The 24,631-nt window shown below is 44.1% G+C and overlaps 1 protein-coding gene across 1 annotated transcript in view; it reads right to left on the bottom strand.

The window, feature by feature from the left end:
- Positions 1-8,655: 8,655 nt before the first annotated feature.
- Positions 8,656-24,631, bottom strand: part of RIMS1 (regulating synaptic membrane exocytosis 1) — a 517,496-nt gene continuing 501,520 nt past the window's right edge. Inside the window, exons 31-35 of the mRNA XM_015427952.1 lie at positions 23,499-23,640; positions 20,793-20,905; positions 17,476-17,577; positions 11,205-11,344; positions 8,656-8,874 (exon numbers count right to left, since the gene is read on the bottom strand). Coding sequence (XP_015283438.1) covers positions 8,656-8,874; positions 11,205-11,344; positions 17,476-17,577; positions 20,793-20,905; positions 23,499-23,640 — 716 coding nt within the window. The remainder of the gene's footprint in view (positions 8,875-11,204; positions 11,345-17,475; positions 17,578-20,792; positions 20,906-23,498; positions 23,641-24,631) is intronic.

Genomic DNA, 24,631 nt, shown 5'->3' with positions numbered 1-24,631 from the left:
AATGGGGGAAGCAAGGATAGCAATGAGACAAATCCTAAGCAGGTCTGCTCAGAATTCTATGCAGTCCTATTCAATGAGGAAAGTGTTTGTAAGATTGTACTGCAAATGTTGTCAGAAGACACCACCACGCTTTCTCACTGTTACTTTCAGTTGCTGAATGGGGTTGCCATAATAAGGGTCAGTGTAAGCAATGAGAGAGGGAAGGCAGCATGATAAAGCCCAGTCTTTTCAGACCTTGGAAACTAAGCAGGGTCAGTACTTGGAAGGGAGACCTCCAAGGAAGACTGTGCAGAGGAAAGCCATGGCAAACCACCTCTGCCTTGAAAACCCTATGGGGTCATCACAAATCAGCTGTGACTTGATAGCACTTTACACACACACACACACACACACACATGGGGATTTCTTGAGCACTGCATGATCTTTTGAGAAATGTTGGAGCCTGTGCAACTCCAAGTCCTACTCTCCTTAACTGCACAACAAGGTTGCATAATGGGATCTGTAGACCACATACTGATTACTCTGTTTTATCTGTTCACACTGGGCCTATAATTGGTGTATGACTGGCTTCCTATAATAGAAAGCTCCAGGAAGCCTCAACACCGTACGACAATGTGAGACACAGGCAAAAAAATAAATGCAATATGAGTGGAAGCAAATATTCATTTATAATGTCTCAAGCTGAAACATTCCCAGGGAAAAGATACCTGAAGTGCAACCACAGTGGATTAAGTTTAGGAATGTTTTATGTGTTCCATATTTTTGTACTAGATAAACAGTAGGAAGTGAATGTGCAAACTGAAAGTACACATGCTCAGTGACATTCTTAAATTGTCCTCCAAACTCTTCCACATGGATGACAGGCTATAAAGAGAAGCCATCCTTTCCTTGGGAAGGGGAGCTATGGGGACTATGAACTGAGGCAACTTACTGATACTACTGAGAAGTCTCTGTACTGCTACTTGGCATCATTCTTTCTCCATCAAACAAAAATAGAATGGTGGTGGGAAGCTGTGCTCATTGTCAGATTTAGCATAACGATTATGTCACATAGCCAATTAGACTTGACTACCTGATGACATGTCAAACCCAGTTCAGAAGAGAGCAAAGAGCATTGTCTGACTCTGATTTGGCTTCATGACATACCATGTTGCTATTCAGAATGGCTGTGGTATGACTTTTGAAGTCAAAACAAAGTGAGAATATTGTTTTCTGTCATCACTTTGGCACTGTGTTATGTTTTTCAAATGGAAGGGCAAATGGCCCCAACTAGCACAGTTGCCACCAATACCAGCACCTCAAACACACAGCCAGGGTGGGGGGGGGGGGAGAAAGCAAGAGAGCTTTTTTTTAATTAACTTTTTACTGGTTTTTCAAACAGTACAATTGTAAACAGTAGTGCACATAAATTCACCAAAAATGAACATTACAAAGAATACATGAAATTTGAAGAAGTATTGTAAACAAACAACCATGAGAGTTTTCATTAAAACTTTCAATCCTGAAATTTTCCCTATTATGCAGAAAAGGTGAACTGTAAAACATTCAGCTCAACCTTACATAAAGTATAACTTTGGTTGCAAAATACAGGGAAGATGGAACTTGATCTCTTCTTCCTAGTTGCTGCCTGACAAAATTGGTCAGCAAAAAGCCACAGCAAAAAGCCACAAGGCTGCCATCTCCATGTAGGGCCTGAGGATCTCCCAGAATTACTAGACAGCAGAGATCAGTTCCTGTGGAGAAAATGGATGCCTTAGAGGGTGGACTTTATGACATCACACCCCAATGAGGTCCCTGTCCTCCCCAGGCTCCACCCCCAAAACTCCAGGTGTTTCCCCACCTGGATCTGGAAACTCAGAAACCTGTTTCCAAGAGCAATGTTTAATATATGAAACAACCCTTTGATGCACTTGAGAAAGTGCAGCAGTAATGAGTTGCACATTCTTCTCTTACAACTTTATGTAGAATAGTGTTTTCAGGGTGGCCAGGAGCAGTATAGCCAGGAGAACATGTAGCCAGGATAACATGCAGCTAGGAAACATGTGGGCGAAGCAGGGCTGCAACATCACTGGCACCTTGCAAGCTGGCTTTCCCAAAACAGCCTAATGAGCCTTATGAACAAAACTCCTCTTCCAAAATTAGATCATAGAGGAAGCGTGATTGATTCTGCAAGTTCAGTTGTTGCACATTTACACTGAACATTCATTTCTGAATAGGTAGGCTGAGAACTTCATCATTAATGCCCCCTGGTGTTTCATTAGATGAGCTTGTGGAGAGTTGGCATAGCTGGTTCTGTGATGCCATCAATGAAATCACTCCCCGGCGCCCTCTCTGCCCTTTTACCGAACTGGCTCCATGGTATACTCGAGAGCTACGGAGAATGAAATGAGAGCTGAGACAACTAGAGGGAGTGTGGCGGAATGCTCGTGACAAAGCTTCAAGAACATCTTATAGAACTCTTACAAAAGCCTATGAGATGGCAGTGAAGGTTGCTAAGAAAACTTTTTACACAATCTCCGTTGCGTCTGCTAGCTGTTGCCTGGCCTAATTGTTCAGAACATTTCGATCAGAACAATTCAATCCTTAACTTCTTTGCCTCAAGGTGAACCAAACAAAAAGGAATTGGCTATAGGCTGTGAGGTATTCGCAAGCTTTTTTCAGATAAAGTCTTGTCGCTCCACCAGGACCTCCTGGCTACAATTGATACAATGATGGAACTGGAAGTCCTTGTCCATCTTCAGGTCTTGTTTTGGACCATTTAAGTTAGCTCTCCCAGGAAGCAGTTGACAAGATCCTGGCAGCTGTGAAGCCCACCACCTGCCTCCTTGATCCGTGCCCTTCCTGGCTGGTTAAGACCTCTCTGGAGAGCATTTGGACCACCCTGGGAGATATTATCAAGCTATAATTAGAGACTTTCCTGGCTGGTCTAAAAGAGGCAGTGATGCGCCCTCTCTTGAAGAAGCTGTCATTGGACCCTAAGGTCCTTACCAACTATCGCCCAGTTTCAAACTTACCATTCCTGGGCAAGGTGGTAGGGAGAGCAGTGGTGGAGCAACTCCATGCCTTCTTGAATGATGCTACTATCCTGTACCCATTCCAATCTGTCTTTTGCCTTGGTCATGGGATGAAGACTGTGCTGGTCACCCTCATGGATGACCTCCGGAGACATCTGGCTCAAGGCACTGCTGTTTTTCTTGTTCTAATGGCAGTGTTTGACACGGTCGATTATGATCTTCTGACCCACCACCTTGCTGATGTTGGGATACGGGGGACAGCCTTGCATTGGCTCCCCTCCTTCCTTTATGGTTGGGGACAGAGGGTGGTGCTCAGGGAGGAGCTGTCCCAGTGGCACCCATTTGGATGTGGTGTGCTCCAGGGGGCTATCCTCACCCCGATGTTGTTTATCATCTATATGCGCCCCCTCACCCAGTTGGTATGGTATGGGTTGTTATCTGTACACTGATTATACCCAGCTCTATCTGTTGATGGATGGCCAGCTGGACTCTGCCCCAGAGGTGTTAGTCAGGGCACTACAGGCCATGATGGATTGGCTTAAACAGTGCTGACTGAAACTCAGTCCAATGAAGATGGAGGTCCTGTGCCTGGGTCATGGGGATTTGGGATTGGGAATCCAGCACCCAACCTTCGACGGGGTGCCTTTGGTGCGGGTGCCAAGGGTGAAGAATCTAGTGGTTATCTTGGATTCCTCCCTTTCTATGGAGGCCCAGGTTGCCTCCATTGCTAGATCAGCCTTCTATCATCGTCAGCTGGTCAAGCAGCTGGTTCCCTAACTCGCTTCCCAGGACCTAGCTACAGTGATCCAAGCAATGGTCACTTCCAGGCTTCATTATTATAATTCGCTCTATGCAGGGCTGCCCCTGATCATGACTTGGAAACTGCAGCTAGTGCGGAATGTGGCAGCATGCATCCTGATGGCAATGCCTGTGCAGGCACACATTCAGCCAGTGCTCTGCCAACTCCACTGGCTGTCTATAGAGTATTGGATCCAGTTCAAGGTTCTAGTGCTGACTTTCAAAGTCCTATGTGGCCAGGGACCTGCATATCTCAAGGACCATCTCTCCCCATATGTGCCCCACAGAGCTCTGTGGTCATCTGATCCACATATTCTGGTTGTCCCTGGCCTGAAGGATGTCCAGCTAGCCTCAACTAGGGCCAGGACCTTTTCAGCCCTGGCCCCAGCCTGGTGGAACAAGCTCCCATCTGAGATCAGGGCCCTGCAGGATTGGTCACAATTCTGCAGGGCCTGCAAAACTGAGCTGTTCTGCCAGGCTTTTAGTTGAGGCAGCGGGCGTCCAAATTCCCATTCTTGGCCTCCCCTGCTGACAGTCCTAACCTAGTAGTTAGTGGCTTGATACCGCAGAACACTGCCCAGAAGGTTTACAACCGAGTGTCACTACCAAGGCAACTTTTACCCTGCTTTTTATATGACATTTTGAACTTTTTAAATCTTAAATTTTTAAATTTGATTGTTGAATTTTATGTGTTGTTTTACTATCACAATAATCTATGTGACCTTGTAAGCCACCCTGAGCCCGCTTAGGGCAGAATATAAATAAAACAAACAAACCTGTTTGCCTTCGATGAATTCTCTTGACAATACATGAAGTGGGATCCTGCATCGATGTTCCCTTGTGAAGTTTGACTGAAGTGCAGCTCTGTGCCAAAGAGCTTTGTGATCGTACAGCAGCCTCTTACTGCTGTTTTTGCCCAGTTTGAGAGCTTAACCATCTTATGTAGCAGAGAAGAGGCAGTACTACCCAGGGTTGCAAAATACAGGGATGACTTGTATAAAGCACACCATTGTGTGCCCTTCAACCTCTCTTTGCAAATGTACTGTCAGACATCTTTTAAGTGGAGAGAATGCATGTCTTGCTTTTTGCACTTGAACAGTCAACAGCATTTTATTCAAGAAGTGATGGGCAGATCACAAGATCAGATTTTTGAGTTGAGACTTATGTGTCTTTTTAAAATTTGGAAGAGATAACAGTGCCAGACAGGTAGCAGAGAGCAGCAGCAGCCAAAAAGTCTAGTGAGAAAACAGTTATGATTGTGCAAATGGACACAGCCAAATTCATTTGCATACAGCTTGCCAATTGATTTGGTTCTGCTTGTGACTGGTTAGTAAAAAGCAAACTGATGGGTATTAGCCTGTAATACAGCTATTGCACTGAAAAAGGAGGAGATTCTTGTGGGTGCAGGTCCAACCTAATAGCTAGAGCAGGGGATGGGGGGACTTATCAGGAGTGGGAGGCCCAGGTGAAGTCACCAGCAACATGGCTACATCACTTCTTGTATGCACTGGAAGTGACATCATCCCACTATGACATCACAGCACTGCTCTGGTATCTGGGCAAAAACAGCTTCTACCATAGAGTTTTTGCCCAAATAATGGAGCATTTCCTGGACATCTCTTGCATGACGACATCACTTCCTGTGTGAGCCAGAAATGACATCACCATCTGGTCCTTCATCTTTCTTCTGGTAAGTTCCTCCAGTGGCCAGGTGATTGACAGCATTGGGGGGGGTCTGGTGGCGGGGACCTCTGCGTCCACAGGGGACCAGCAACCCTACACATAGCCTAGTCCTGGGAGTCCTGCCTCTTCTGTAATGTCCTTGGAACTGATTAATAGGGATGAACTGGTATGACCATGTTCATTTCCTTTTGAGGCCGCATGTCATCATCATCACTTTCAGCCAATCTCATTTTATTGCTTTTTGTTAGTTACTCTTCTGTTTCTTTTACCTCATTTTTATGCCATTTATACATATATGCAAGGGAGAATCAAAATCCAAAATGACCCAGCAAGCTTTCAAAATTCAGTCCTATGTGTAACAATCATCTTCTTCCTCCTGCCATCACTATACCATCACCGTACCACCACCACTCAGTGGAGTGGGTGTCATCGGGGAACGGGACAGCCCTGGGAGGAAGGACGGATCGTTGTACCACCTGGAGTCTATCATGTCGCTCTGGGACCACTTTGTCATGTGTGACCCCATCTGTTGTTATTTGTGACATCCAGAGCACTTGTATTTTATAGGAATGATCGTTTTATTGCTTGTTTTATTCTGTTCCTACCTGTGGAATTTTGGCATATGTGCCCATCTGTTAGCCACCCTGAGCCCATCTGGGGAGGGCGGGGTATAAATTTAACAATAAATAAATAAATAAATAAGTCTCTGCCTTTGCCTTTATGGCATTCAGACTTCATATGGGTATTTTTTCTGGACCCGAGGTTTGTTGGAATTTCAGACAACTTACTCCCAAATCACCTTTGTCTTTTCCTCCTTAGGTCCATGGAAGGAGCAAAAGCAGGCAAAGAGAAGTAGCAAAAGGGGAAAGTGAACAAGAATCCTACATCTAGGAAGGAAATGGTGAAGAGTGAAATGGAAAGAAGCAAGACAAAAGAAGATGGTGCACAGTCAGGATGATCTAGGCACTTCTATGCCGTATAGATGACAGTGGAAAACCCCATTATGCAATCAGCTTGTAGAGAATCTGCATGGCCTTCCGAGTGTTTCATTTTCACTTGGATGAGATTCCTGGGCAATCCTGCATTGAGACAGGTCTCCTTCAGTTCTGCATAGACCACTTTCACACAAAACCACAAACTACGCTGAACATGAAAAGGAAATTTTATTAAACATGTCTACAGAACATGAGTTGGAAGTTTCATTTAAAAGCACAGGGGAATGTTAAGACAAGTGGTCAAAATAGAATGGTACTACCGAATTATAATTAGTTCATTTTTGGCCACTAAAAGACAGAACAGAATCTCGTAGTGCACCAGTGTTTCAGTTCTTCCTGCTCAGCAGGTCGAGCAGTAATCAATCTATGCCCCAGGGAAACATGGGCAGAATAGTTCTGGCAATGTTAAATGATAATTGTAATAGTTAATAAATAGTTCACTTGGTGCAGGCAGTTATGTCTATGAAGGAAAACCTAATTGTGTACACAGTTTCTACATGTGTTACAGCCCCACAGTAGGAATCTACACCAAAATATTTATTAGAAGGAATTTGGTCCGTACTACATCACGTTTTCCATAGGGTAAAAAATAAAGTCCATCTATAGACATTTAGCACCAGACTGACTGACACAGCCTGGCTAAAACCTGCAAAATGTCTATAAGAAAAAATGGATGGCTTAGATTTCTTGCTTACTTCATTAGAGTAATTACGAGCAAACTGTACAAGTACATGCAACATACAACCTGGCCTATGTAGAACATACATTATTAAATAATCTCTTGTTTCTTTTTCCTTTTTTTTCTTTTTTACAAAACGTGCATGCAGCTTTGAACAGTTCCAAGTCATGCTGCTCTATTTTGTGAGATCACAAAATTATTGGCCCATAAAAGGAGGGATAACTTCTCAATGCACCTGCACATTCTGCAGTTTTTAGCACATTTACAGAAAAACACAAGGGTGATTCCAAGGCCAAGAAAGAACCAAATTGAAACAAAATGCAAGTTGTTTTTTTACTGCACCCTTGCCCGCCCACCCCCCTTAAGACTACTTTTTGTTAAAAAAAACTCAAGCTTTGTGCTTGCATCAGTTTCAAAGAAATGTAAACTGAAATCTGATTTAAAAACATTAGTAAGTGCAGATTATTTCAACTGGGATTTCCAGTGAAAAACTGAACAACTCATACCATGCTCTAACCAGGGCAGACAAATGTGTCAAAAGTGACACGTTATCAGAGAAGCCTGGGTACAGCTGAAAGTGTCAGATGCTCAACTCCATTCCTGGTCAATATTTGGAAAGTCAGTTGCACATTTAAATACAAGAAGACAATGACTTTTCTCTTCAGGTCTGGTAAAACAATCATATTATAAATATCTTTTCCAATGTCCAAGTGAAAACCAAAATCAAGTCTCCTGCATTAGTTGTAGCTGCAAATCTCCCTCATGCAAAATATTCATAAAACATAAGAAATTATGATGGACAATGCAAATATATATTAATTTTTTACATTGAATAATGATGAAAAACGCTAATAAAAAGAATACATTAAATTACATGATGGTCATTTATTCTGGCTTTCCACACTTGTTAGGAGAATCAGAACTGAGGAGCCATGAACATATTGTTGGCATACCATATGGCATATCTGGCAAGTGAACACTTTTGGAGATGCTTACAGGGATGTACTTCAGCCCTTTTTGGTTCGACTTAGAAAAAGAAAGAAAGGGTCTCTGTTAGCATCATGAAGACTTTTACCAAACTGGCAGAATAACACGGCAAAAACAAGTGGAAGCAACATGTATGGGAACACTAGGAAGTTAACACTGTTTGTGGTCTCTGTAAACAAAACAAAAAATAAAAACAAAACCCAAAAGGGAACAGTGGGCATTTCCAGTTTCATCGAAAAGTCCCTTCCTCGTTACAGTTATAAGCATCAGGGACTTTTTGCCAGATGGATTGTATTTGATATACTGTTTTGTTCGGTCAACTGAAGCCACCTATTAACAAACTCAGACATATTTTTGGATAAACTACTACAGGTAAAATTGAAATGATTGTCTTTTTCAAAAAAAAAATGCTCCTCATTGTTGTAAATAGCTTCCCCCCCCCCGTTGTTCTCCTCGGTGACAAGGGCTTTTTTAGAGAGCACCTGCTGTTTTGTTTATACTAAGATCGAATGCAGGGAGGCCCAGTAGAACTTTCCAGAGATGACTGGGAAGCCCTGCGAGTCAGAGGAGTCAACGTTGGATCAACCAGGGAGGATGGTGGAAATAATTTATACCAGCCTATTACAACGCTGGATAAATCAAGTTCTTCCAGCAGGATCTGTGCAACTCCCATGAAGCATTTGTGATCCATCCGGCCATAGTCTCCCCAAACTATCACCTGCAAAGACAGAAGAGACAGAATCAAAGCGTGTTCAACAAATATATTGGTCTGAGCTCCCAACTTCTGAGCAGTAGAAAGGTCATGGGATAGCACTACTGAGTTTAGTTATTTTGTAGAACATATACAAATGTGTACCCTAACCTTGATGGTCCATGCTAGCCTGATCTTGTCAGCTCTTGGAAGCTAAGCAGGGTTGGCCCTGGCTCATACTTAAATGGGAGATCACTGAGAAGTCCAGGGTTGCTACGCAGAAACAGGCAATGGCTGACTATCTCTTTTCTTCTTTTGCCTTTACTAGATACATTATTTTGTATGTGTGTAGAGTGCTGTCAAGTTGCAGCTGACTTATGCTGACCCCGGCAAGGGGCTTTCAAGGCAAATGAGAAGCAGAGGTGGTTTGCCATTTGCCTTCCCCTGCAGAGTCTTCCTTAGTGGTCTTCCTTTCAAGTACCAACCCTACTTAGCTTCTGGGATCTGTCAACATAGGGCTTTACCATGCTGCCTTCCCTCACAGAAATATTATTACTAGATGTAAATTATCATGAAAGAATTGTAAATTGCTCCTGAAGAACTACGCTTAAGATTGGAGTGTTACGTCGGCTCTGTTCATACGAGCCCATTTGGGCCGGGAGCGGACGGAACGGGGGCGGAGCAAATGGCCGCGATCCCACCTCAACATCTGGGGAGCATGCCGTCTCCGTCCCTGATCCGGCCCAAATGGCGATACCCCGCTGCAAAAACGAACCACCAATCTAGGTGGTTGCAACCGTCTGGAGCGCCCCAAGCCGGCCGTGGGATCGGTGGCGCGTCCTTGCACCGCCGCATCCCGGCCCCCGGCCATACTGCGCATGCTCGGGCATGCACAGTTCGGCAGCCTCCCCCTCCCATCGGGCTCGTCCTCCCCGGCGTCTGCTCTTGCCGGGGAGAAGAGGCGCCGCGGCCAGGGGATCCGTGGGATCCCGCCACAGCGTCTCAACGTTGGAGCGGCTCTATTTAGCCGCGCTTTGCCTCGTGGTTTACCTGCCGTGTGGCAGGCACCATCGAAATGTTGTTATGTCCTTGTTTGGGAAGGTTTCAATGTCAATAATAAATCTCCCCCTTGGAATAGGTTCTTTCTTTATTGCTTTTTAAACCATTTTAAACCAAAGTACCAACACTGCTTCTCATTTTAGTTCCATCCTAATGTATTATAAATAGGGAAGAACAAGCAGTGGACCTGCAAGGACTTGTGGGAGGATTAACATTTTCCCCAGCATTCGCCTCCCTCGCTATTCCTTCTTTCCATCCCCTGGCAATCTCCATGGCCTTTTCCTTCTCTTCATCCTATCCACAAGCCAACCTACCTATAGCACCTGCTCCTTCACCAGCCATCACCTTTTCCTCCTTGCCTCCTTCTGGCAGCCTTTCCAAAGGAAAAGTCTGGCCAAGCTGCAACAGTTATGTGGAGGTTCCCAATATCAAATTGTGTGATGGCTGCTGAGTCAGGCTGTGGCTGCTGGACCTGGAGAGTCCTCCTCCATCAAGGAACATGATGGAGATAAAGAGGGGACCCTTTCCAGAGCTGTTTTGGCTTCAAAATCCTGCTTCTTCCCAGTGCTTTTCTTTACAGGTTTGGAAGTCTTAGTAAAATTGTTGTGGTTGCCTAGCAACTTCCAAAAATGGAAACTGAGAGCTCAGTGGACAATCTTTTCTTAAAGCTATAGGTGTTGTTTCTATTATTTGGGGGAGTTTTAATCCCCCAAACCCTGACCTTAGTAGCCCAGGCTAGCCTGATCTCATTAGATCTCAGAAGCTAAGCAGGGTTGGCTCTGGTCAGTATTTGAATGGGAGACCACCAAAGAATACCAGGGTAACTACGCAGAGGCACACAATGGCAAACTACCTCTGAATGTCTCTTGCCTTGAAAACCCTATGAGATTATCATAAAGCAGCTGCAACTTGACAGCAAATTTTTTTTATTTTTTTTTAGATTTCAGATTTTGGGACTTCCTTCAGGTCTGTAGAGAAACCCCCCTCCCATCTGCCCTAGGTCCATTTTGTGGATTTATTGATCCACACTCTATGGCCTGGTTCAGAACTAGATATACGATGATAAATTTCCAGTGCACCAAATTAGTGTAATCTTAAATTCCCTGTTTCTTGATAGAGAGTACTATACCAAATTTGATAGAATCTAGCCCTGGTTGTTGCTAAGCCAACTGGCTGAAGAAATACACTAATATTTTTTAATATAAATAGGTATGATTAGGATTAGTTATATTCCTATACTTTAGCAGTCCTTATACTGGCTGAATCAGAGGCTGAAACAATATGAAATAATTACTGACCTGAAGGACTTTACCATGCGGACTTTCATCAAAAATTAAAGTCTGTTGGTATAAAGGATCAAGGGTTTTCCTCGCAATCCTTGTTTTTTTCTTCGCTACGCAAGCCCCATTTTCCAACAGATACACTTTGACATACGGAGCTGTAAAATGTAAGGTCTTTTTTAAGTCTTAAGGGCTAAGTTATTGAGACCTTTCTTTTCAAGGTATCTATAAATTATAGAGAAAAACCGAGAACCAAAAACTACCAAAATTATGTGTTTAAATAGTTAGCATCTGTCATAAAACTATCTGCCATATTTTCACAAAGCTCCATGCATTTGACAATCTCAACTTGTTTTATTTGCATGATGATATGAATGGGTGGTATGTAAATGTAAACAGTAGAATTTTCTGCAGAACATACATGATGCATTTGAAAATAGTTGTTTTCATTATGATTGTGGTTCTGCGTATAAGGTTTTGAGCTCCTGTCACTTTTCCATGTGACAATGTTTTCTTATGGCAGCCCATGTGCTATTGCAGCTGCTGATGTAGCATAGTGGCAATGGCACTTCCAGATAACAGGATTTCCCTGCATTTTTGCTGCCTCAGTCCCCACAGCAGCCATTCCCTCCTCATTGGGGAGGCTTTTCCTGACGTTTTGTGTATGCTGGTAATTGATGCACTAGTATACCATTATAGTGATATGTGAATTAATGGTTTTAATATCCTCAAAAAGCACCCTAGTGGGAGGTGTTTTCCTTAGCCTCTTGGATTCTATGGTCATTTGCTGCCGGAGCTCACCAGAGCAAAGCTCCGGTAGTGAGGAAGCCAGGGGGTGGGCACATGTAGCAAGCCCTGCCCCTGCTCTCAGCAGCCCTCCCCTCAGTCGAGCCGAGGAGAAAGAAGAAGGAAGGTAAGTTGCAGTTCCCCCCGCCTTTCCAGGCCTGGGAAACCCCCCTGCCATCCTCTCCCCCAGTTTTCCAGGCCCATGCTAAGCTAAGCGCAACCCCCCCACACCTTAAGCTAAAACAGATTGCCACCAGCAAAGAAACTGTCTGGGACTGCAACTGTGGATCCAAACTGCTCCTGACCCGGGGTGATGGAGTGCTGAAACCACAATCAAGATTACAGGCAAGCTTCAAGATTCTGGTATTGCTTATTATAAATGGGACTTGTATCTACTCTGTCATGCAACTTGGTTTCCAAAGTTGCCAAATGCCTTCTCGCTTCTGGTTTCTACAGGATCATTTTCTCTTGGGTGAGGCATACGGTACTGCAGAACTTTCTCGGTGAGGGCAGATCTGCATGTCCCCCCCCCCATAGCTAGCAATCCAAAAGAGTCCAGAGGCACCTTTAAGACCAAGGCTTATTTAGGTAAAAGCTCTCCCTCCTCTGTGAGGGCAGAACTGCATGCCCCCCCCAATAGCTAGCAATTCAAAAGAGTCCAGTGGCACCTTTAAGACCAAGGCTTATTCAGGTGCAAGCTCTCCCTCCTCTGTGAGGACAGATCTGCATGTTTCTCCCCCTTCCATAGCTAGCAATTCAAAAGAATTGCTGCAGTCTCTCCTCCATGACTGGTAGCTTTTTGCTCATGCAGTCCCATCCCTCTGGTCATACCTTTTTGGGAGTAATATAGGACTGCTGTGAGTAGGGGAAGGCAAGGAAAGATCTACCACTATGAGTGCAATCCATTAATGCAACCATAGGATGCTATCCGCAGTGCCATATCACAGAGAGCATCTGAATAGGATTTTCATATAGATTATTTTTTAATTATATAAAGAACAAAATTGAAATATGACACAACGTGTAAATACAAAAGCCTGCTTGAAAGTCTCTAGTCCTTCTTGGTTATTTAAATCTTTCAGGAAGGAGGGTTGACTGACAGGGTCCAAGAAGTTGTTAATGCCTCCTTGAGAGGAAGTGGTTGCCCCAGTTTTGAAACAGACTATGGTGCATGCACTAGGAATGTGCATTCGGCTACATCCGAGCTGAAAAAATACCTGAAAAATACCTTATCAGGATTTTTTGGGTATTTTCTCAGCCAAATACAAATAAGAGTCTATTTTTGGCTATCCAATATAGCTGTTCATGACTAATCCCAAAAATATTTGGGATTATTCAGGAATGCTGGATAGCCATAGTTAAAGGGCATTTACAGGGTTTGTAATCCCTTTAATAGGAGCTGCGGTGGCTCAAGTGGTTAAGACGCTGAACTGCAGGCTGTGGAAGGTCAGTAGTTCAGCAGTTCAAGACCCAAGTTGCCGCATGACGGAGTGACTTCACGTCTCTAGTTCCAGCTCCTGCCAACCTAGCAGTTCGAAAGCAAGAAATTGCAAGTAGATAAATAGGTACCACTTTGGTGGGAAGGTAACAGCATTCCATGTGCCTTGGTGTTTAGTCATGCTGGCCACATGACCACAGAAACGTCTTCGGACAGTGCTGGCTCTTCGGCTTTGAAACGGAGATGAGGACCGCAACCCTAGAGTCGGACTCGACTAGCTTTCGAGCAAGGGAACCTTTACCTTTACCTTAATCCCTTTAAACACCTTTGCCTTTGGAGTTAACTCACAGCTTGAAGAACATGTTTAAAGGGACTGAAAGCCCTTTAAATGCCTTTGGAGTTAACTCACAACTTGCAGAAGGTGTTTAAAGAGACCATGATCCTGTTAAATGCCTTCCCGCCATTGGAAACAATGGATGAGAGGGCACCTTCTTTGGGGCTCTCTTGAGGATAGAGAAAAACAGCCTCAAAAAACAGCCCCCCAGACTCCCAGATACCCCTGGCTGAATTCCCCATTATACTCTACAATGACTATTGTACTCTATGGGGACCACTATAGGGTATAATGGAGCTGAAAAAATTAAGGATTACCCCAAACCCCCGAATCTGAATACCATACCAGTATTGGGATTCAGGAATATCAGGAAATACCAATATTTTTTCAGGTCCAATACACCCAAACCCACCCACCCCTTCCTTTTTTTTTTGTACACTCCTAGAATGCACTATTAAAGAAGCCTACCTTGGACCCAGGTGATCTCAATAACTATAAATTAGTCTCAAACATTCCATTCTTGAGCAATGTGATTGAATTGGCTGTGGCTGGGCAGTTTCAAATATTCCTGTATGAAGTGGATTGTTTGGATCCCTTCCAATCTGGTGTTGGGTCTGGGGTTTGGGGACTGAAACAGCTTTGGTCACCCAGGTGGATGACTGCACTGGGAGTTGGACAGAGGGACAGCAACTCCATTGATTCTTTTGCATCTCTCAGCAGCTTTTGCTACCATTGAATGTGGCATCCTTCTGTATCACCTTTCCAGGCTGGGGAGGCACTGTTTTGAAGTATTTGTAGTCCTAAATGAAGGATAGGTTTTAGACGTTGGTGCTAGGGGATTGCTGTTCACCCCCTTGTCCTTCAGCCTGTGGAGTCCCGCAGGCTCCAATTTAGCCCTCATCCTTTTTAACAACTACATGGAACAGCTAAGTGAGGTTGTCCAGAAATTTAGGCTGGGTTGTCACCGATTTGTGGATGACAATCAGCTCAATCTCATGGTCCCAGTTGATCCCAGGGTTGCACTCCTCTTGAAGAAACATGGGGGTGTTCATGGACCCAGGCCTGCTGCTAGATAAGCAGGTGGCAACTATGGCCAGGAGTGCCTTTTATTTATTTTATTTATTTATTCCAATTTATATTCTGCTTTCCCCACAAACGGGCTCAATAAGTTCTAAAATACAAAAATACAATATTACAGAATCATTAAAAACAGTTTAAAATAACATAGATTAAGACAGGACACACTATTTATCTCTGTACACAGTTTCCAACCTGGCACCATTGGGTCTCTGAGATCGTCTTAATCTGGGTCACATAGAGGTGGCAAGCTTCAACTTCAGCAGGGGAGGCCAGTTTTTATTGGAGGTCCGCCACCTCAGCCAAAGGCATGGAGAAACCGCTCTGTTTTACAGGCCCTTTGGAATGGTAGCATGTCCCACAGAGTCCTGATGGGAGCATGTTCCACTAGGCTGGGGCCAGGGCAGAAAAAGCCCTAGGTGTCCAGGTGTCTCTGGAGGTCATCTGTGAGGGCAACTAGCACTGTCTCCATCCCATGGCCAGGACAGAAACTGGAATAGGTTAAGGATGGATGTGTAATCCAGGAAAGCCTGGAGTTGTTCAGATGCTGCTCTCTCAACTACCTTACCCAGAAACAGGAGATTTGAAACTGGGCAGTAGTTGGCTGGGACCACAGAATTCAATGTTGATTTCTTCAAGCGTGGATGAACCACTGCCTCTTTTAGTCCCACTGGGAATGTCCCTGAAGAAAGGGACACATTTGATAATTTCTCCCAGGGAACCAGTGTGGCCTTCCCTGAGCAGAAAAGATCTGGCCACTATGGTGCATACACTGGGTACATCTAGATTAGATTACTATGGTGCACTTTACATGGGGTTGCCCTTGAAAAATGTTCAGAAATTTCAACTGGTGCACAATGCTGCAGCCAGGATATTGACTGGAGTGGGTTGTAGGAACCATATTGCTCCAGTCCTGGCCCATCTACACAGGGTCCCAATCTGTTTCTGAGCAAAATTCAGGGTGCTGGAATTGCCCTTTAAAGGCCTATATGCATGGGACCAGCATACCTGAAGGACTGCTTACTCTATTATGAATCTACCTGACCACTAGGCCCTGCTTTGGGTGCCCTTTAAGATTAGGTGGGTGGCTGTTGAGGAGAGGACCACCTTGGTTGTGGCACCAAAACTCAGTCACTGTCTCCCCAACAAGACTTGCCTGTTTCCGTTGCCAGATGTTTTTCTTCTTATGGTATTTCCTCAATGATCCCTCCTTCCTGCTTTGTTTTTAATTGTTGTTTTTATATTTTGTATTTCAGCTTGGTTTAAATTATTTTAATTATATGTTTTTGTTTTGTTTTAATACTTTTAAAAACATATTTTTATTATGTATGTTTTTAATTTGTTAGGTGCCTTGGTGATCCTGATGAGAGCAGAAAGGAAAAATATAAATTGTGTAAACAAATAAATAAATAAATAAATGGGAAGTGGAGATTAATAATCAATACAATATATCTATTGACAGCTATTGGTAAGGACAGCAATGGTTTTGCATATTTAAAACATTATTACATCATTTCAGAGAGACTGGGAGGCAAAATTTGAGTTGAATCCAGATGAATCGTCAAAATAATAACAGATCTGACCTGAGAAATGCATTATCCTCTGTTCTGGATGGGGTTGTACTCCCCTTAAATGAGCATGTTCATAGTTTGGGGGTGCTCCTGTATCCAGGCCTCATGGTGGATAAACAGGTGGCAATGGTGCCCAGGGCTGCCTTTGAGCAACTTCAGCTGGTGAGCCAGCTGTGGCCCTTCCTGAACAGAAAAGATTTTGCCACTGTGGTGCATGCCCTGAAAATATCTAGACTACTGAAATGCACTGTATGTGGGGCTGCCCTTGAAGACTGTCCAGAAGCTAGAGTTGGTACAAAATGCTGCAGCCAGAGCGTTGACTGGAGTGGGTCATAGGGACCATATCACTCCAGTTTTTTCCCACCTATACTGGCTTCCAATTTGCTTCTGGATTCAATTAAGGTGCTAGTATTGACCTTTAAAGGCCTGTATCACCCGGCACCAACATACCGTAAGGACTGCCTTCTCCCATATGAATCTACTTGCTCACTCTGATCATCCTTGGAGACCCGCTTTGGTTGCCCCTGTCATCTGACGGTAGACAGGTACTCACGTGAGAAAGGGGCTTCTCTGTCACAGCACCAAAATTTGGAACTCCCTCCCCAGGGAGATTTGTCTGTCTCCCTCTATTGATGTCTTTTGCCAGCAGGTGAAGACTTGTTTTTGTTTTGACTGGCCGACAACAACCTGCAGTAATGGTTTTTGGCCCTCATTCTAGTGTTCTTTGTTTATGTATTTTTAATTGAATTTTATATTTTAACTGTATTTTAATTGTTTAAATGGTTTAATGTTTATATGTTCTCTGTGATGTGGACCCTGACTGGGTGGAAAGGTAGTGTAAAATGTAGTAGTAGTAGTAGTAGTAGTAGTAGTAGTAGTAGTAATAATAATAATAATAATAATAATAGAAAACTGGTAGCAGAAGAGATGAAGGAGCAGACACACCTTCAATGATTTCAATGATGCCCACCCACAAAGAAAGGAATGTACAGTGATTCATGGTTCATTCATTATTACAGTGCTGAGAAGGAGGTACAGAAACCATACATTTTGCATGATCCTATTGTGTGGAGGTGTTCTTACCTGGGGTAGATTTTGAACCAGACTTCTGTGTGAGGCCTCGAGCTCTAATGACTTCTACTTCTAACTGGCCTTTCTTATCCACCATTCCAATCTGAATGTCACCTGAAAAAGAGGGATATTAGTGAACAGCACAACAATGGATCTGCAATTATGCACAGAAATATGCATTTCCCCCCTGAACTTGCAGTATTTAGTAATTTATTTAAAATCTGACCCAAGCAGTTTACAAAAGTAGCCATAGCAGTATCACGACACAGATAAAATGATAATAATGTTTCTGACATGAGGAATAAAATTGTATTACCAGAGCCATTAGAAAAAAATCAGTCTTAACAGTTTTTCTTTTTTAAACAGTGGGTTTTTTTTTTCTAGAAGCCTTTAGAATACAATTTTGGCAGTTCTCAGAAGTTGATGGAGTTATAACTTCATTAAGGTCTGTAACAGAAAAGGCTCTCCCGTGTTCCCCTCACAGTTTAGCTTTGAATGGCAGAGATTCGGGGACAAGGCTTCTCCAGCTGACCTCAATGTGAGAGGCTTTTTTTTGTTTTGGAGATGTGCTTCACATATGCAGAAACCATAAGTAAAGGGATTTATAGGCTAAAATCAGCACTCTAGATTGTATTTAGAAGCTAATGGGATTTCTGCAGAATGTGTTGAATAGGAAACTGCCTTTGTGAATTAGTTTAAGTTTCTGAATCATGTTCAAAGGCAGCCCCATTTACAGTAGTCACTCCTAAAAGCTACAAGGCAGAGATGATGATAAAGAGATTGTTGATTTCAGGGGTCATTTTGTAGAAAAAGAGCTGCAGGAGCTCATTAGCATATCCAATAGGCTATTAGCATAATAACTCATTAGCATATGCCACGCCCCCTGACACCACAGGAAATGATGTCAGAAGGGGAAGCAAAAAGGGGGGAGACATCTACAAAAGCCTCCCCTTCCCTTTCCCAGCCCGCCTGGGAAATTAAAAATAAATTAAATTAAATTTAAATTACAAGGTGGGCTGGGGGGGGGGAAGCGAAAAGAGAAGGGGTTTAAAGTTTAAACCTCTTCTCTCTAAAGTCATCATTCCATTATATTCTATGGGGCCATAGAATACAATGGAAAGAGGCGCGACTCCAGAGAGAAGGGGTTTAAACTTTAACCCCCTTCACTCTTTGCTTCCCCCCCAGTCCGCCTTGGCAGGCCGGCTGGGAGAGGAAAGGGGAGGCTTCTTCTTTTTTCTTTTTTTTTTAATTTTTTTTAATTGTTTTTATAGAGAAAAGGAAAATAAGTGTTACATACGACACATACTTACAAATTCCAAGTTTCTACATATAGCATTTAAGACACTGATAGTTTCATGTCCAACCACACATCATACATCTCTATTGCTGTACCACAAGAAAGGGGAGGCTTCTGAAGATGCCTTTCCCCCTTTTTTGCTTCCCCAGCTGGCCTGCTTCTGGAGCCCTCCCCCCCGCCCTCTCCTGGCTCACCTGCCTCGGCGGGCAAGCCAGGAAGGGCCAGGGAGAGAGCGGGAGGAATTTAAATCCCTCCCCGACAGGACTCTTTTTGTAGAAAAAGCCCAGCAGGAACTCATTAGCATAATAGGTCACACCCAACAGCAGGAACTCATTAGCATATTAGACCGAAGCTTCCCTGACAGTGCTTGAGGTCATTTAAAACCCCCACATGCATCTTACATTTTACAATATTTTATATATATTTTTAACGTTTTAACTTTAAAAAAATTCTCTTTGGGCCATAGCTCACCCATAATAAGGCATTGGCCCCCAAATGCCCCCCCTATGGCCATGGGCCTGGTAAGGAATATACCATCTTCCATTTCTATGGAAACTTTTTGTGCTTGTGTTTCAACATATTAACAGGTGCCTTTATTAATTTTTAAAACATTAGATATTTCAATCACCATTAAACATACATACCACAACTTCACACAGTCAGTAGTATTTTGATATGATCACTAATTGTAAAAAAACCTGGTACCTGAAGTGTTCATGCACACAAATAAAACTTTGTTGGTCTTAAAGGTGCCACTGGACTCAAACTTTGATCTGCTGCTTGAGACTAACATGGTTACCTGCCTGTCACTCTTAAAATATACTATAACGATGGAGGCTATGAAACAGCATTTCTCATCCCTCTATCTATGGCAAGTAGGGAAGGTTGTGGGAGGTTTGTGGTGGCAGGATGGAATGAAATCAGTATGCAAACCATGAACCGGGTCCAGTTTGTCACGAATTTAGATTTGTGAGCCAGTTCATGCCCATCCCTAGTTTTTGTTCTAATTTACATGCATCAGCAAGTGGTGCTATAGCAAAGCCATCCACAAATACAGCAATTATTTATGTACCCCCAAATAAGTCTTCAAAGCATTCGTTTACAAAGCTAAGAAAGTCTGCTAAAAATTAAAGGTTGCTGAAAAAAATATCAGTCCAAAAGTCTGCTTATCTGTTTTTCTGCTTAAACTATATGTTAATTGAGTTGAAAACTGCATTAACTAAATAAAATCAGCAGGTTAAAATGTGATTTGATATGTACATGGTTTATATGCATTGCAAATCTAATCATTTAGATGGAATTTATTTTTAGGTTCTCCCAAATTCAACAATCCTGTCAATTTGTCTCTCTGTGAATGAATGAGGGAGGATAAAAAATCAAACTGTTGATAGATTACTGCTGAGCTCTAAAGAAGAGTAAGATAAATCACTGAGAAGAAAAACATTTGGCTCATAAGGAACAGAAGAAACTGAGACAGAGTCATAAAGAGAACTGAATGAAGCAACTGATGTTTCATTATGCAATTAGCTCATACTCCTGGATCAAAACTTCAAAAACATTCTCCCACTAAGTTCGAACAGATCATCCCACTAGGCTTAATGGAACTGAAAAAAGAACACGATAGCATACCTAGGTAAACATCACAATCCTTGCCTTCTACAGAAATATTTTCAGGTTCAGTGTTCCATAGAAAATGGAGCTATTTCTCTTTGACCTAACTGCAGTCATCACTAGATAATGAAGGGAGTGATACCAGGATAAATGAGAAACATGGAAAACATTTAAAAGCAAAGTATTTTCTCTTAACTGTCTGCTCATTATATGTGTTCCTTTTATCATTGTGCATAAAAATGTCTACCTAAATACAATGAACAAATGGGATATTAATCAACTGAGATTAAAGATCATCAATATTATTAAATAGGGCAGGGAAACAGAAGGTCTGAGCAAATACAGCCCATGAAAGCACAGCATCATAAAACAGTGTTTGGGTTTTCATATGCCTTCTGAATGAAAACAGATCTACTCTTACCCATGGCAGGAGTCGCTAAGGTCTGTCGACCTACTAGCTGGGCAGGTCCAAGGCCATCAAGGAAATCACTGAACTGACTGTCAGCACCCAGTCGAACTCCTGGAAATATTAGGCTGTAGTACAGAAAACACAGAGAAAAACAGAAACAGCCCTTAGCAACATGTTATGATCTGCTTAGCTTAGCTTCTCTGTGTAGCCTTGAAAAATGTACAGCTGCCAAGTATGGTATATTAGGGGACACGGTAAAGCTTTTACGGTGTCCCGTATATAACATATGCTGTAGATATCTGCAAAGCATGGAGTATTTCTTGTTTGGCACAACCTCTTCCTCATAAAACATGACATGTGTTGAGTGCCACGTTTATAGTGAAGCCTAGGCGTAGCAGCAGTGGATATGTTCTTGCTGACCATTGACCAAATCATATATGTTAGGAGCTGGAGAGTTGCAGCTAATTTCTGCACTTAATTTCATTTAATCTGCTTTATATTTTCATAGGGCACTGGATTAAACAACTGAGTGAGGTTCTTCTGCAAAATGAAAAGAAGTGTTTCCACATAAACAGTCATGTCAGTAATCACCCATATATCTCCCCAATGCTGAATATTTTGGCATCCCTCAACACACTTGATAGGAAACCATTTTGTTTATATAACAGCCCTTGAATTATTGTGAATCAGATTTATGGCCTCCATGCCATGAAAAGCTTGTTTTCACACATGAAACCTCTATTAAATGGCACAGGAGATTTTTCTCCAGGCCTGCTGGCAAACCTAATTAGAAGGCAGAGATTCTGGGTCCTCCCTTTCCTACTTTGGCCCTCCTTTCCATTCCATTCTTTGCCTTCATCTGATGTTGCTCCTGCCTCAGGGTTAAGGCACTCATGCTGCAGTGGTGAAAATAAAAGCAGGACTTGTTCAATTTCTGATTACTTGGTGTCCTCTGGTGAATCTGCAGCCTGCTGATTTAAGATCCTACTCACAAGCCATGCTCCTCATGCCTTATCTCTCCAGAACCAAGGCAGGTGACAACTAGAGACAGGCTTTTGTCCCCAGCACCTTGCCGCAAGTGAAGACACAAGACAACCATATTTAGGTTTAACTAGCTTAATTAAATGGCAGATCTAAATCATAAGCTATTAGTATATTTAAAGGCAGGGTGAGCCAGGCAGTCAACAGTTACTAACAGTTGGGCAGCTTCCCCCTGGCTCCCAATTGGCCAATGACTTTGCTGGCTTCACTTATGCTTGGCTGCACCTGAACATTGTTGAGCATTACCAAGCTTCATCACCCTCCCACAACATTTCACACAGACAGCTGCTTGCCTGGGAGGAAGCGGACAACCTTTTTATGGCCTCCTTAAGCCTTTTTTCCATAGGCTAGAAATTAACAGTCACCGCCAGGCCCGGCCCAAGGTGTTCCTGCGCTCTAGGCAAGCGCAGATGCCAACCCCCCGGTGGGGCCTGGAGACCTCCCAGCTGGCGTGCAGTGCCTCGGGGTGGAGTTCGGCTTTTCCACCCACTCCCTGGGCCTTGCCGGCGAAGCACCCACCGTGTCTCCTCCTTCTGCCCCTGGGCAGTGCTGCAGAGCCCGAGCCGACGGGGCGCCCGGTGTGGAGGGAGGGAGGGTGGTGGAGGGGATGCTGGCAGCCAGCCCCATCCCGATCCCGTCTTCTTACCTGCGGCGCCCAGCAGCAGCACCACCATCGGGGCGAGCAGCAGTGGCAAAAGGCAGCCGCCCATCCTGTGCGCCCTGCTGCCGCCGCTCCAGCCGCCCAGCCCCATTGCCGCCACCGCGCACAGCCAGGAGCACCCACCCGCCCCCCTCCACCCAGCTGGTGCAATCTGGGGAAAGGCTGCTGCTGCTTGGGCGGCCTCTTTGAGGCCAGGTGAGAGGTCAGCTCTGAGCCCCCCCCGGGGCACCGACTGCGGCGCAGGAGGGAGGGAAGGGAGGAAGAAGGCGGGCAGGCACGGGAGGCAGAGTGGAGGCCTCAGAGCTGCAGTGCTTCCGAGTGGTCACCTCAACGGGGGGGGGATGGGGTGTGTGGGCTGGCTGGCTCCCTTCTTGGAAGGGCGGGAAGGCCGTCAGGGTGCGCCTGGAGCCCCAGAGACAGCCAGCCACCATTCCCGCCAACAGGCACCTGGAGCAGCAGCAGCACCATGACCCAGAGAGTAGAGTCTGAAGCAGACTGAGGGCGAAGGCCAGGTGCGGGGTGGGCTGGGTGGCGGGTGGGAGCGGGGACTGGCTGCGGCGGCTCAAAGCAGCTCTTCACGGTGGGGGGGAGATCGGCGCCCCATCCAGTGCCTGCCGCCCCATCCGCGGCCCAGCGCTATAGGCGAATGCCTAGTTCGCCTAGCGGGTGAGCCGGCCCTGGCCACTGCCAATCCTGTCTTTTGCCTTCCAGGTAATGAAAGAGGGTAAGGACAACACCAACCCAGCCCGAGCAGCCTTGAATGGATTTATCAGTGTTGGCAGCTCACCTGTGGAATGCCCTTCCCCTTTGCGACTCATCTGGCAGGTAACTTACTTGCTTTCAGGTGCCAGGCCAAAACATTTCTTTTTACCCAGGCTTTTAAATAAGGTATTGGTCTTTAAACATTGTTTTTACTACCGGCTTCTAGTTTGAGGGCTGCTTTATAACCATCATTTTAGGCTGCTAAAAACACCTCAGAGATGGATGGGTCCTGATTACATGAGGCCTCAACTTACTTTCCCTCAGAGCTGTAACTGTTGATGCTGCCATCAGTTGACTCCCGACTTGGCTGCCGAACCATACGACTTCTCATTTCTGCTGCCATACCTGTTTCTGTGCTTCTCTGGATCGTGCTTTTTAGCTTCTTGTTGCCTGTCTCTAAAAGACAAAGAAAAGATAAACAAGAGCTGAAACAATATAGGTCTTTAAAAACGTGTGTTCATCTAGATCACTGAGGTTTATGGAAAATTAAGTCCTAAGAATGTTACAAAACATGCATGTCCTGCATTACCAAAAACATGGTTTAATGGATTGGGCCATTCTGTACATGAAATCTGATCTTACAAGGAAAGAACAGGTGCCAATGGAACAGTTCTCCCACAAAAGTATTTACTTTATCTTTAAAGCCATTAGTGCTATAACCTCCTAAACAACCTATGATATTTTCTACAGGGTATTTGGGCACTGTGTACGAAAATAATTTTGTTGTCCCTAATAAATTCTACCGAATGTCCTTTTATTACGAGATAAAATGCAGTAGTTCTTAATTCAGCCTTCCTTACACTTGCACATGATCTTATAAACATTTCAGATATCATGCTGAAATTATCAGCACAAAAGCAGCCTGCTTTCATAGTTTCTAATAGTTCTAATATCATTTATTTTTTAATCTAGGGTAGTCCTTCACCTGCTGAAATCAACTCCACAACTTTATATTTTAATGGAGCATAATTATTGTGTGCCCATAAACCTTGGAGCTTCTCAGAGGCTTAGGGTTGCCAAGTACCTCCTGGCAACCAGTGAGGGATGAGGGGGGGGCTTACTTTGAGAAACAGAAAGGCCCAGGCCTCATCGCCGACATCACAGAGGAAGTGACATCATCACACTGCAACATCCAAGAGATGCTCTGGTATTTGGGCAAAAACTCTATAGTAAAATTGGCTTCTGCCATAGAATTTTTGCTCAAATATCAGAGCATCACCTGGATGGCACTGGTATGCTGTCACTTCCTGTGCAACACTGGTGACAAGGCCTGGGCCTTTCTCCAGGTAAGTCCCCCTACCGACCAGCTGATTAGTGGCTGGGCAGCAGGGTGTGTTGGTGGGGGACCCCTGCCTCCACCAGGGGGTCTGGCAACCCTACAGAAGCT

Source organism: Gekko japonicus, unplaced genomic scaffold (assembly GCF_001447785.1).
Source record: "Gekko japonicus isolate JY-2015 unplaced genomic scaffold, Gekko_japonicus_V1.1 scaffold826, whole genome shotgun sequence".
In the NCBI taxonomy this organism is placed as follows: domain Eukaryota; kingdom Metazoa; phylum Chordata; class Lepidosauria; order Squamata; family Gekkonidae; genus Gekko; species Gekko japonicus.
The sequence above is the reverse complement of the archived record's forward strand: the minus strand, read 5'-3'. Positions and strand labels throughout refer to the sequence as shown.